A 13,732-nucleotide genomic window follows, 5' to 3' on the forward strand; every position below is an offset into this window, starting at 1 on the left:
GAGGTGTGGGGTGGAGCCAATGGGAAATCTCACTGGCAACACTGGAACCAGAAGATCCTAACACTGGCAGCTGGCACATTGTCTCCCACTCCAAAAAACACACCACGGAGAGGCCAGAGAATCCACCCACCATGATAACTGCAGAAAAGCAAATGACTGCAGATGCTGGAATCTGAAAAGTTACCTGAATGATAACTGTATAGTTCTCCACTTTATCAGGAGGATATATTCAGTATTAGTCAACTTTGTTCAGGTTGAACAGGACTTTTCTTGTGGAGGGGGATGGATGCAGGGTTAATGTTTTACAACAGATTATGGTAACAGAAGCTCAGTGTTGGCCTTGTGCAGGATGTTGCAGAACATCCGTCTAGTAAGTAGCCCTGGGGCTGATCAGCTTGAGCTGAGTGGGAAGTTTACTCACAGGAAGAGCTCCATATCTCCAGTTCCATGTTCAGTTTATGCTCATGCTGACTAACAAATGTCCCAAGTGTCTTAATAACCAAGAAAGAAGGGGGAGGTTGGATTTCATCACATCTTTTTGCTGCTTGGAACAATATTCATTTGAGGCTGCTAGTGTTTAATGTTCTTTCACCTCGGCTGTTGTAGATGAAACGGGCACACACTCTGTTCAGAGGGACGGTTAAGCCTTTCTTTCATTTCAGTGGCCTGATGCATGCCTGTTTTGCCACCTTCACCTTTCTTTTAATAAAAGCAATCCTAGATGGGACATTATAAAAATGAGCTCCTTCATTCAAAGGGTTCAAGCCAACAAAGTGGAGCAAAAAATCCCACTCTGCTGACCATTTCTTTTCCCCAACATCTTTCAGACAATAGAAATAGAAATTAAAACAGGAGTAAAGTGATAGAAAGGCACAGATTTTAACCAAAATGCTGCCGGGAGACTGAATCCTGCAGATCTTATTTTTACAAAGTGATGGGGTTGGAGTTGCAAGGGGCTGGGACATGATTCACATGGGGAAACATGAACCCAGCAAGACCATTTAAACTCAATATCAAGTTGAAATGGGCTTCATTTTAGCTGAAGCAAGGTCTATATACTGCAGTGTTAATGTGCATAAAGGCAAAAAAAATCTGTGGAACTGTAAATCTGTCCAGTTAAATCCATGGGTCGGGATTTTGTGCTCATTGAGTGAGCATAAGGCGGACACGAGCGATTGTAAAATGGAGTGCAGCGGTGTCAGCAGGGTGCCCCAATGTTATTGCGTCTCGTGATATTTCAGTTGCCGGACACATGTGAAAGTCAGAACTGCGCTTGACGACAGCTGAGGGGACAATTAAAGTAATTTAAAGGGCAAATGACTGTAAATTTGAGTGGCTTGTGTGCTTTTACGCTCTGCACATGGGTCACCAGGCCAAGCAGCCTACATGTTTTTAATGTTTCTATATCCAGCGGGAATAAAAGGACCACATGCTGGTGGTAAAGGTGATTAGTTAGGAGTCTATCCACAAGTTGTTGGAGCTGGTTTAGACTTGGTTTCAGACACTTTCTCGTTTTTCTAGAGAACTCTCTGGTTTTTCAATATCTGCAGAAGCCTTCTGTCAATAAGCCCCTTCAGTGCAGAAACTTGTACAACCATCTGCACAAATATGGGGATTGTGTACTCATTTGGAGGGACCTCCTCAGAAGAGGAGGAGATGGCTAGAAGGGAGAGGAAGCCAGTTGCCCACTGACAGTGCTCCTGAGTGGGACTGGTGGAATGAGTGGAGCAACCAGAAGGGGTGTAGGACCAACAGGAAGTGCAAGGCAGAAGGCTCTGGAAAAAGAACAATCACCCAGCAGGCAGAGTTTACAGGCAGTGTTCATGATACCTGGACAAGTCTGAGTTTCAGTGCTAGGAAGGTTCCACCTCTCCAGGGAGACTATCACCTCCAGATGTGAAATGATTGGTCCCAAAATTATCACCAACTCTGCACATAGTCACGCAATGCCAGTACCTTTGAAGGTGAAAGTTGCTTTGCACCTTTACACCTTGGGTTCTTCCAGGGAGGGTTTCCTTCAGTGGGAGATCTATTCACTATCTCCCAATCAGCTGCCCAAGCTGCAAAAAGCTGGTCACTAATGCTCTGTTATGAATGGTCACCTTAATTCACTTCAGAATTGACAAAGACTGCCAGATTGAGCCAACCAGAGGTTTCACCACAATTACAGAATTTTTCCACATCCAGGGAGTGGCATCAAGGTGCTAGCAGGGGAACCGAGTGCCTTAAGCAAAGAAAGGGCTTCCAATTTCTGAAAATCCAGATTGTGTGTGACCACAAGAGTCAGATACCACGGGTTTGTGCCGGGTTACCAGGATGCTACCATGATGTCCACATCTCCCATCACTCCCAATTGCCAAGGCTGTTCATTACTCCAACTCGATTGGATGGTGGGGAAGGTGGGGGGTGGGGTTGCTTTTGTTAGGGCTCTAGACCAGAACCCCAAAGTATATTATGAAGTCACACTAGACCCCAACAGTTTTTCTATTTTGGCATAAACGTCAGGAAAGGATGCTTCACTCCAGGAGCAATTCCACTGATAAATTTGTGACCTTTTAACACAGTTTAAGTATAATTCTAACAAAATGAAGCAACTTAACTCTTAACAGTTGAGCAATCTTTGAACATGAAAAGAAACAAATCTAATTTCTAACTTTGTGTTATTTCAGTTCCAAAAAAGCAATATTCTTCTGACAGTCTTAAAACTCACTTTAAATATAGTTAGCAATCACAGATATATTGCTATGAATGTAGACAGCCTCGGTGTTTTCAGAGAGATAGAGAGCTTTCAGAAGTCTGCAAAATTCTCTTAATTTTAACCCAAACAGCTAAACTCCAACTCTTTACTGCAAAAGCCTATTTCTTTCTCTGCTACAGATCCAGGACTGCACATTAACGACAACATCACATGACCCCATCAATCACGCTAACCTGCAATTGGATGGGAACTTAAGTAAACAAAAATCCATTAATTCTATTTAACATAATTGCATGTAAGGTTGAAATGAGTAATTATTTTGCTCTCCCTGCATGTAAGCTGAATTCCTTCCAAACTTATCAACTACCTGTACAAAAAAGCTTAACTTTAAAACATTCTCCTGAAACAGAAAATATATAGGTATATAGATGTCATTTGCATATTTTCCACAAAAAAGGTGGCTGACGATGCTATTGAGCCATCCAAGGACTGCAACAATTGCACTCAAGCCTCCACAGGGGCAGCAATTGAAAGGACCTTAGGCCAACTCAAGTTAAGGATTTGCTGCCTGGATGGTTCAGGGTGGGGAGGGAAATCAATATCTTCCTGAGCATGTTTCCTATATTATTGTTGTCTGTTGCACACTGCACAACCCAGTTTTGTCAAGGGGAGATTAAGACAGTTGAGAAGAAACTTGAGCAGACCCAAGGTGAGGAGCAGGATCCCTGTGTGTGGATGCTTAAGGGAGGTAGAGAGACCAGAGAGTCTTAATTCAGAGGACTTCCAGTTAGGAATTCAAAGCAAGAAGTCAAGGTGATAGCGAGGGAAATACCTCCTTACTGGTCATAGCTGATGAGGCATTCCTGTCATCGTCAAGTCCAGTTCAGGCCTCTTAAGTAAGTTTTGCAGTCCTTCTTATGTGTGATACACAACTTCCAAGCCTCTTCTCTATCAGTGGTATAAAGAACATTAGAGGCGGGATTTTCCAGCCATGCTTGTCCCAAAACCGGAAAACCCTGCCTGAGGTCAAAGGACTTTTGCTTGGTCCACCCACCTGCCCTCTATGATTCCTGTGGCAGGTGAGACAGGAAAATCCCTCTCTCCCCCTCAGGTTTTTGCACATAATGTTACATTTTTATAATCAAAGCAGAGAAACATATGCACCAGCATACATGTCCACAGAAATCACCATTGTCAATTCCTTATGTGATTACTGTTACTTAAATTTCTGTTTGAGAGTGCTATGTGTTGGTGCGTGCCCCTTGCTGGCTGCTGGGTTGGAGGCAGCCTGCTGGCTCGGATGCCCCATTAGCTTTGCAGCCAACCTTCTGGTCACTGGAGCCTTTGTGGGCCCTGTCTGGTTGGGGGAGTCCAGCACCATAGCTGGACACTCCTCAGTAATCACAATCTCATCAGATGCAACAGTCACTGGTAGAGAGAAGAGGAGTTGCAGTCATCATTCTCATCACTCTGAAAGGAGCCTGCAGATATCAACTGCAGCTCATCCATCAACATGAGGTTGGTTTGAACCTCCGTGCTTATCACAGATAAATGGACAACTAGCAGAACTTACAAGGTGCCTCTCACACTGGCAGTGACATGCTGAGTTGTGTGGGCTTGCAGGTCTGAATGTAAACCCAGAAAGCCGTGATTGAGATTCTGGAGTAGCCTGTCATTGAGACGCCATTCTCTCTAAGGAGGAGGTCTATCTGTTCGGTACTCAAGGTCAACCCTCATGCTCGATATGCACTCCTCGAATGCTGAGACCAGTGTTGAGATCTTTATGGACATCCCACTTGACATCCAGCATCTACCACCTGATGGATGACTCCGGAGGCTCAAGATATGACATTAACAGTATATTGCCAGTAAACAGCTTTCTTAGAAGCTGAGAAATTTCATACCATTCAGCATGAGTATCCCTGCTATCTCCACTTATTTCACTTCATATAAGTGCATATGTTCGATAAAATTGAATGCAAATTGACACCACTGAAACTATCCCTCTCACAAGCATGCCTCAGTGCTCGTAGAGATGTAAAATCTATATTACTCCTGGCAGTAGATTAGACAAACCCATACTCAAGAGGAAGATTGGAAAGAAACCATGAGATTAACCATCACAAGCTCAATCAGCAACAGAACGAGAGTGGAGCTAATTACACTTTGTTAAGTGTAAACACTTCAATCCAACCCGAATGAATGAGAACTGTGACCACAAAATCATACCCACAAACATTCTAATCCTGTTCAAATATTGATAGTGTGCCATTAATAGCAAAAGGACCAGCACTCACTAATGCCACACTCTCAACATAAAACAGTCTTTATTGATTGTAATTTACAATGGTGTGACACCACTATTGAAGAACTATCCATACTCTACAAGTAAATCAATTAATTAAATACTGTGGCAGGATTTTCAATGCTTACTCAAACAGATCTGGATGTAATTTTTGCAATGTTCATATCAACACCTAAAAATCCAACCAGGTATATAACTTCAGCCAAGTATTTTATATATGTGCATATTTAAAATAGCATGCATCCATCCAACATCTATGTGGGCTATTTTATTCAATAAATAGGCAGTCAAAAAAGCAAATGACCAAATCTGCAACTGCAATGTACATAACACTATAATTATTCAATCCACATAGGAAAATGATATAAAACTTCCTTGACATATTATTTACAGTGGACAAAATCAGAATCTGGATGTAATTAGTGCAAGGTTTAACATTTTTAATATTTGAACAGTTGTGGTAAACAATGCAAACCTAAATATTCCCAAGACTCAACTTTGTTTAATTTAAACTAACATTTTGGAAACATGCCGAACTAACAAGTAAAGAAAATGAACTGTTCATGTTAACCATTGCCCTGAAGGTCATTTTCCATGAAAGTTGAGGGATAAAGTGTATGAGGACTGCTGTATTCAATCATAAAAGAGGTGGTGAGACACTTCAGAATGAACAACAAGTTGTGATTTTACCAGCTCTTTTGAAACATTCACTGTCCTATATTAACGTGAACTTGTTAGTTACCAAGCATGTCTTTCCAAATGCATGAACTTTATGGTGGTGATGTCTTATCTGTCTAGCATATTATGGTGAGCAACTCGAAAGTGAATAGAAGGTGGTGGGCTGCAGCCACTCATCCTATCTTCTATCCCATCCTGCATCAAACTTGGCCAAGGGGTTGGGGGCACCATCAAACTCCCCCAATATTGTCCATAGGTGTGAAGTCAGCTGTTGAACCAACTTAGCCAGGATTTTCCAGCCATTCTGCTTGAAGGCTTTTCATGGTAGATGTGCTGGCCATTGGCCACTGGTGGGATTTTCTGGTCCTGCCAAATCTACAGAATTTTGCATAGCTTGCCCACCCTGCCACCTGGGAATTCACCACCAGGAAGAGTCAGAAAATTCTGTCTGTTGATTCCATGTCTGACGTTGCACTTTCAGTTACCCTGTGCAATATCCAATTTAGGACATGTCATATCAACAGTCAAGTGATTGACAGCTAGAAAGAAATCCTGATTCCAGATCCTATCCGTATCCTAACTTCTCAATAAAATTTCAACTGGATACTACTCAATTTCACTGCTCTATTTGAGCCTCAACTTGCACATCCATTCCATCACCTTGACTGATTACTTCTACCACTGCCACATTACCTCTCTCTGCTCAGAGCCCAGCTCATTTCCATTAAAAATCTCATCTATGGTTCAGCTATTTCCAGATTCAACATTCCAATACTTTGCTGACTGGTCTCCTGAATTTCACCCAACTGAAGCAGAAATCCATGCTATCATGTTATCCTGCATAAAATTCCACTCACCTGCCTAGCCAACCTGAACAATCTTTATTGGTTAGCTAGTGCTCAATGCATTGATTTGAAATTCCTCATCCTCAAATACATCCAGAGACTTTTTTCTCTGCCATTGAACATTTTCTAGCCTATGTTACAGCCCAGAGTTAGTTTACAATGATAATAGCTTATATTTATGCAATGACAATAGCATAATGTTACAGTAGAATGTACTTTCTCTCTTACTGCCCATCATCAGTATGTTTTGTAATGAAGGAGATGTGTTCTTTCTTACCCTTGGAATATGCATTCAAATTAAATAATTCAGCAGTGGTCTTTCATGAATTTAAAATAAAGAGTGTTATTAACTCTTACACAAATACCTCACATTAATGCATTAGAATCCTGGGATTTTCTGCTTGGATGGTGTCCGGAGTGTAAAATCTCATGCAAGGCCTAAATTGTGACTTACATTGACATGACGCCTCACTGTGATTGATCTCATACCCTGCTTCCACCCACTCCAAATTCCTTTGCCAGTGACATAATGGGAATCTAAACAATCAATGTCAGAAACCCCATTAATAAATTTCAAACTAATTATCAGACCTCAATACTTGATCGTGCCCCATTAGATTATCTATTCACATCAGCCGGAGGACACACTGATGTGAACTATGGCTGGTCTCCCAATAACATGCACCTGGTGTGCATACATGCCAAGGTGACTACATCGCTCAGGGGGCAGAGAATTGCCCGGATGGTACCGGGTGGGGGGCAGGTGGTGTTGCATACACACTCATATGCATACAGTATGGATACAGATAAAGATAGCGCATTTTGACAAATTACTGTTAATTCAGTCTCTGATTTTTGATTTCCAGTTTCCCATGTGGCTGGCTTGTGGTCATCTGAATGAGTTGAGGGTTTCAAGTTGAAGGGAGGGTCTGGTGAAACGAAGGGTTCACAACAGATTGCAAAGTTTCTGTATTCAAATATCTAGGGGTTGGTCCTCAGATGAATGTTGAAATAGGAACAGGATAAGTATTTTTGTTATTTGATGATTTGCAGCTGGTTTCAGAGTCCAGTTCTCAGACTGATTAATGACTGATGGTTAGGTAATAAGGGTCCGGTCCCTGAGATCAACTTCGATTATATGACCTTTGAGGAAACACTTTTGAGGCCCACCCAGTCTCGTTTGGATGAGGGAGTCCATTGTGATATCATGAGAAGTTGACAGTGACCATGGGGTTTTGATGTTCCTTTTTGTCAAATATGAGATATTAGAGACAGGCAAATTGAAACACCAGTCTTTGAGTGTTGGTCCATCTTAAGCAATCAGACACGTGAATTCTCCAAGTGGTTATGAGTTACCCTCACCTATAATCACATTTTTAAAATATTGATCAGTTGCTTGATACTGTCTGTAGTCCAAATGCCAGAAGTCACATAATTTGTGGCAGCCATCTTAACAGCTTGTTTGATTCCAATTTTTTAAAAGTATTGAATTAACTCTCTTGTCTTTACCGGGAATGGTAACAGAAAAATGTTCTAAGGAGCTCCACAAAGGCAATTAAAAAAAAATGCATATTGCACATTCCCTTAGCCTTTCACTTTATCATCAATGGAACAGCCTTCAACCATGTTTCTTCCATGCTCTGAACTTCATCTCTAACCCCAACATATTGCTATTTCTCTCCCATCCTTCAAAAGCATCCTTAAAATGTACCTTTTTGACAAGACATTTGGCCATCTCCCCAAAACTGCTTCCTGTTTCTACTCAAATTTAACCTTCAGTAATGAAGGCCATTTTGGAGCAGTCTTTCTCCATGCTCAGACATACAAGCTGAGGCCCTTCCCACTACTGGACCCTTCAACTTGCAGTCTCCCCCATCCCCCTGACCCTTGAGTTGCAGCCTCACTCCAATGGTGCAGGATGCTGCAATCCATGTTTTTTTTCCCAAACGACTGTTGAATCTGCTCCTATCTAGCTGCTTTTCTCATGAATTCTTGCTCACAGCTAGAGTTCAGGAAGAGAAATGGCTACTGAGATCAGTAAAAAAAAATGATTTTTGCAGCCCTGGTTAGGCACTTTTGCTGTGGGAATGCCGGCGTTGGACTGGCGTAAACACAGTAAAAAGTCTGACAACACCAGGTTTTCATCTCCATTCACGCAACGAAGAGGCAGTCCCCTCGAAAGCTTGTGAGTATTATCAAATAAATCGGTTGGACTAAAACCTGGTGTTGTCAGACTTTTTACTGTAGGCACTTTTGCACCATTGGAACTCTTACTTGAACCACATTGGAGCTTTAGATCTTCAATGGGAACCCATGTCCAGGAGCTGGAAGCAGCAAAAGGAAGTCAGTGAGTGGGAGGTAGGTGGAAGGATGGTTTGGGAGAGAAAATAGGTCTCAGCTTGAAGGTTAGGATGGAGTGAGGCCACAAACCAGAGGTTGACATTTTAATATTGATTTATATGGTAACCAGTGTTTCACAAAAATTGTGATTTTCAGGAACACAGCCAGAACTTGAAATTAAGACTTAATGGATAAAAAACACTGAGTACTGAGTCTTTATGGTTTTCATTACATTTATACCACTTGCTGTCTCATATTGGCTTCTTGCCTTTCTATTGCTTAATTTTATCATTCTTTCTACGCTTTATCCGCCATTTATTTCTCTTTAATGCCTTCATAGCTTCTCTTTTCATCTACTTTAATTTTACTTTCCTGTTTAGTCAACTGATTCTAGGATATTCTGTCTCTGCAATATAAACATTTTCTTAAAGCACATCCATTTCCCCTCCATATCCCTCCCTGCAGATAATTCTTTTCATTCTTTTCCCTTACCAGTAGCTTTTCATCTCTTCAGAACTTGATCTCCTGCAATCCATTTTCTTAACAGAATTTATGAGCCCTTCTGTCCCGATTTCTACCTCCAAATTAAGTACTTCATCATCACCGGGTTCCAAATATCCTCCTAGTACAATCTGGTTTTGTGCTGTGTTCACAGTAGTTCAGAGCTAATCCAATATTATGTTCCTTATTTTGGGTCCCCTTAACTGGAAGAGAATTGCTATGGGGCCCCCTGTTTTCCACTGTAACTTTAGTGGAAGAAGCAAAAACCCAGGGGACAAAAACAACCCCAAATGCTTCAGTCTCACGACATGCCTCAAAGGTTAGTTCCTTCATGCATTACCAATTGTCCCCTGTCATGTGAGGAAGATAGAAATCCCTGCTTATTTCAGCTGGTTTCTTCACTTATCCTTTTCCACAGCAGTACATCCACCTCCATTTTATCCTGTGGTACACACACAGTAATGACTATTAATCTTTTAATAATATAATGATGAAGATCAAGAGCAGATGGTGATTATATCTGACCTAACCCTAATGTAAATAAAACAGTTACAAGTGTCTGAATCCTTGTGGCACTAAAGTGCAAATAAAGATAGTAATCTTCAGCAATACACCTATGGACATTTGAAAGTTCCTAAGACCTGCTTCTTGCCAATCTGCACTTAAATTCTCTGAGCATGCACTCAATAAAGATGGGAGGGAAGAACAGCATATGTTTATGCCAATTTTGTAACGATGTTCCAGTTCTAGACTTAATAGATTTACATTAAAGCTAGAAATATCACTATATGACATACAAACATCATTTAGCTCAGGCAATGAAAAATCTTTCAAAGAACCAAAGATGTAGACACATTAAGTAGGCAATAAATGGGTGAAAAAAAATACATTCAAACCTAAAATAGAGGAGAACAAAATGAAAGGTAGTGAAATGAATCAGGATAGACAATCAGGGAAGCAGCTAACTTTTCAGTCTCTCATCTCATTTTTACAACTGATGTTAATACGACCTTCAGAAACAACATTTTTTTAAGATTTCCCTGGAGTTGTGGAGACTGTGAAACTTCCAAAAAAGCAGGCAGGACCCAGTTGTCATTTGCAACAAATCCTATTTTGACTAGGGGATAGTGTTTGGGGGAAGCAAACACAGCCAGACCATTTGCACTCAGTGCTAAGTTCAAGCAGACCGTGCTTTCACTGGAGCAAGGGACTTAGCCCTGTGTAGGAATTATGACTCTTTAAAGTTGCAAATGTTCTTGGAGTGCAGATAACATATATAGACCTATTAAGGTGCCAAGTTATTTAAATAGCAAGCCCTTCAAAAATTGAGAAGAAAATTTGCTTGTTTTATTCCTTACGCCGAAATATTGTAATTAAACTCCAGTAAAAAAATCTTTTGGCTTCCTATACTCAATACTGTTCTCTGACAGAGAGGTATCTTGCTCCAATTGATATTAAGAAGGCCAACTAACTGAGTGGTTGTCTGTCCTTCTATCGATAGCTTAGTCAAGACATCGAGAACCCTTGACAAGGAGTCTTAATCCATATTAATTGTAGTAGATGTTAGGAGGCAAATGGAAGGAATTTGCACCTGAAATATCACAACTAAAATTTTGTTTAAAAATTTTGAAGATAAACAAAACTATCACATAAAAACCTGCTCACTGCAGCCAAGAACTCATAAGAACAAAAGAACATAAGAAATAGGAGCAGGAGTAGGCCATCTAGCCCTTCGAGCCTGCCCCGCCATTCAATAAGATCATGGCTGATCTGTCATGGCTCAGTTCCACTTTCCCGCCCTCTCCCCATAACCCTTAATCCCCTCGCTTATCAAAAACCCATCAACCCACGTCTTAAAAATATTTAGTGAGGCAGCCTCCACCACCCCAACGGGCAGAGAATTCCAGAGATTCACCACCCTTTGAGTGAAGAAGTTCCTCCTCAACTCCGTTCTAAACCGCCCCCCCTTTATCTTGAGGCTGTGCCCCATAGTCCTACTGTCCTTTCTGAGCGGGAAGAGCCTCTCCACCTCTATCCTATCCATCCCATTCATCATCTTATATGTCTCAATGAGATCTCCCCTCATTCTTCTAAACTCTAATGAGTACAAGCCTAGTTTATTCAGCCTCTCCTCATAGCTCAACCCCCTCAACTCCAGCATCAGCCTAGTAAACCTCCTCTGCACTCCCTCCAAGGCCAAAATATCCTTGCGTAAGTACGGCGACCAAAACTGCACACAGTACTCCAGCTGCGGCCTCACCAATGCCCTATACAGCTGCAGCAAGATCTCCCTACTTTTATATTCAATCCCCCTCGCTATGAAGGCCAGCATCCCATTCGTCTTCCTGACCACCTGCTACACCTGCAGGCTGGGTTTTTGCGACTCATGCACAAGGACCCCGAGGTCCCTCTGCACCGTCGCCTGCTGCAGTTTTTCACCACGTAAGTAATAGTCCTTCCTACCATTATTCCTACCAAAGTGGACCACCTCGCACTTGCCAACATTAAATTCCATTTGCCAGTTCCTGGCCCATTCGCCCAGCCTATCTAGATCCTTCTGCAGACTCTCCACACCCTCCGCGCAATTTGCCGTTCCACCAATCTTGCCATCATCAGCAAATTTCGACACCATACACTCGGTTCCCTCCTCCAGATCATCTATATAAATGGTAAATAGCTGAGGCCCCAGCACCGACCCCTGGGGCACTCCACTAGTCACCAACCGCCAATCCGAATAGCACCCATTAACCTCCACTCTCTGCCTCCTATTTGACAACCAATCCTCTATCCACGCTAACACCCTACCCCCAACTCCATGCCCCCTTACCTTCTGCAATAACCTCTTGTGAGGTACCTTGTCAAACGCCTTCTGAAAATCAAGAAAGACCACATCCACCGGCTCTCCTCTATCCACCGCCCTAGACACATCCTCATAGAACTCCAATAAATTTGTCAGACACGACTTCCCCTTAACAAAACCGTGCTGCATCTGCTCTATCAAGCAATTCCCCTCAAGATGCCTTGCTATTTCCTCCTTGATGACGGATTCTAACATTTTACCTACAACAGACGTTAAACTAACTGGCCTATAATTCCCTGCCTTTTGCCTGGCACCCTTCTTAAACAACGGCGTAACATTAGCCGCTTTCCAATCTTCCGGCACTTCCCCGGAATCCAGCGATGTTTGGAAAATAACCACCAAGGCATCCACTATCACCTCTGCCATTTCTTTCAGAACCCTCGGATGCATTCCACCCGGTCCTGGGACTTGTCCACAATCAGTCCCTCAAAATGTAGGGAGAAACAAATTAACGTTGCTTCAAAATAAGAAGGGAGTTGAGGCAAACTATTTCACATTCAGGACAATGGAGTTATGGAAAAAGGCTACTTGACATGGGAATCTAAATAGGTTTACCAAATAATTAGGCATAATTCTAGAGAAAGGATGGTTTGAAAGATCTGGTGGGAAAGTAAATATTCAGGGATAAGATCAATCAACCAAAAATGGTGGTCATTTGGAGCAAATGGCCTTTTTTTCTCTGTTAACAAAAATATTTTGTTATTTAGGGTGGGACTTATAGCCTCATTCATTCCAAAGTCATAAAATCCCACCCAAGATCAATGGACCTTTCTATGCTCCACCCCTCGCCCACTCTGATTCTCGTGGTGGGTGGGACTTAAAATTCCAGCCTTGGTGTCTTGCTCCATTTCCCATGTCCAATTCATTTCTATGGCTAGCAATGCTAAGACAAGACCAGCTCTAACTGCTATTAGGGTTATTTGTATCATTGTACTAAACAAAGATACAGCCATGATCTTGGGTGTATTAGATACCCATACAAAGCAATGTTAGCTTTTATGAACGGCCTTGTGTTCTTCCCGACTACCTGTTCTCTCAAGCGTTCTCTTCTTGAAGGTGCTGATAATGGTGCCATCTTTTCTGCGCAATAATGGACTACTCCTCCTCTCTGCCACTTTCTGTTTTAACCTGGAACGTACCTTCAAATTTGGCTCTGAGGCTGTGAAAACATGAGAACGTGATTTGCGGGCACATAATATCAAAATTACATTCATATCACATAAAAAGGAGAGTGCATTTAGCTGCAGGCAGATGGCCTTTGCCTGCACACTACTTTTTTTCATTGTTCAATTGCAGGATGGAAAGAAAGTCGGGATTGGGTTTGCCAAGCGAATCATCAAACCAATAACTGTCTGTCCAAACTACACACAAAACAAACATACCTAAAAATTTACAAGCCAGTAAATCTCACAACAAACCGTGAATCTGCTGTGAATATTGGAAAGCAAAAAGTGTGTAACAATCCCTGCATTCAATCCTATTAGCCACATTCAGGCTGTACCAAC

The 13,732-nt window shown here is 41.9% G+C and overlaps 1 protein-coding gene across 2 annotated transcripts in view; it reads right to left on the minus strand.

Annotated features, from left to right (window-relative positions):
- The window catches only part of LOC145355275 (histone deacetylase 9-like), a 781,248-nt gene that overhangs the window by 280,897 nt on the left and 486,619 nt on the right, over positions 1 to 13,732 (minus strand). For both annotated transcript variants that reach the window (XM_080207173.1, XM_080207182.1), the window contains exon 9: positions 13,255 to 13,386. In XM_080207173.1, coding sequence (XP_080063299.1) covers positions 13,255 to 13,386 — 132 coding nt within the window. The remainder of the gene's footprint in view (positions 1 to 13,254; positions 13,387 to 13,732) is intronic.

The sequence above is a fragment of the Carcharhinus amblyrhynchos genome, chromosome 2 (genome assembly GCF_965287045.1).
Source record: "Carcharhinus amblyrhynchos chromosome 2, sCarAmb.v2.hapA, whole genome shotgun sequence".
NCBI lineage: Eukaryota > Metazoa > Chordata > Chondrichthyes > Carcharhiniformes > Carcharhinidae > Carcharhinus > Carcharhinus amblyrhynchos.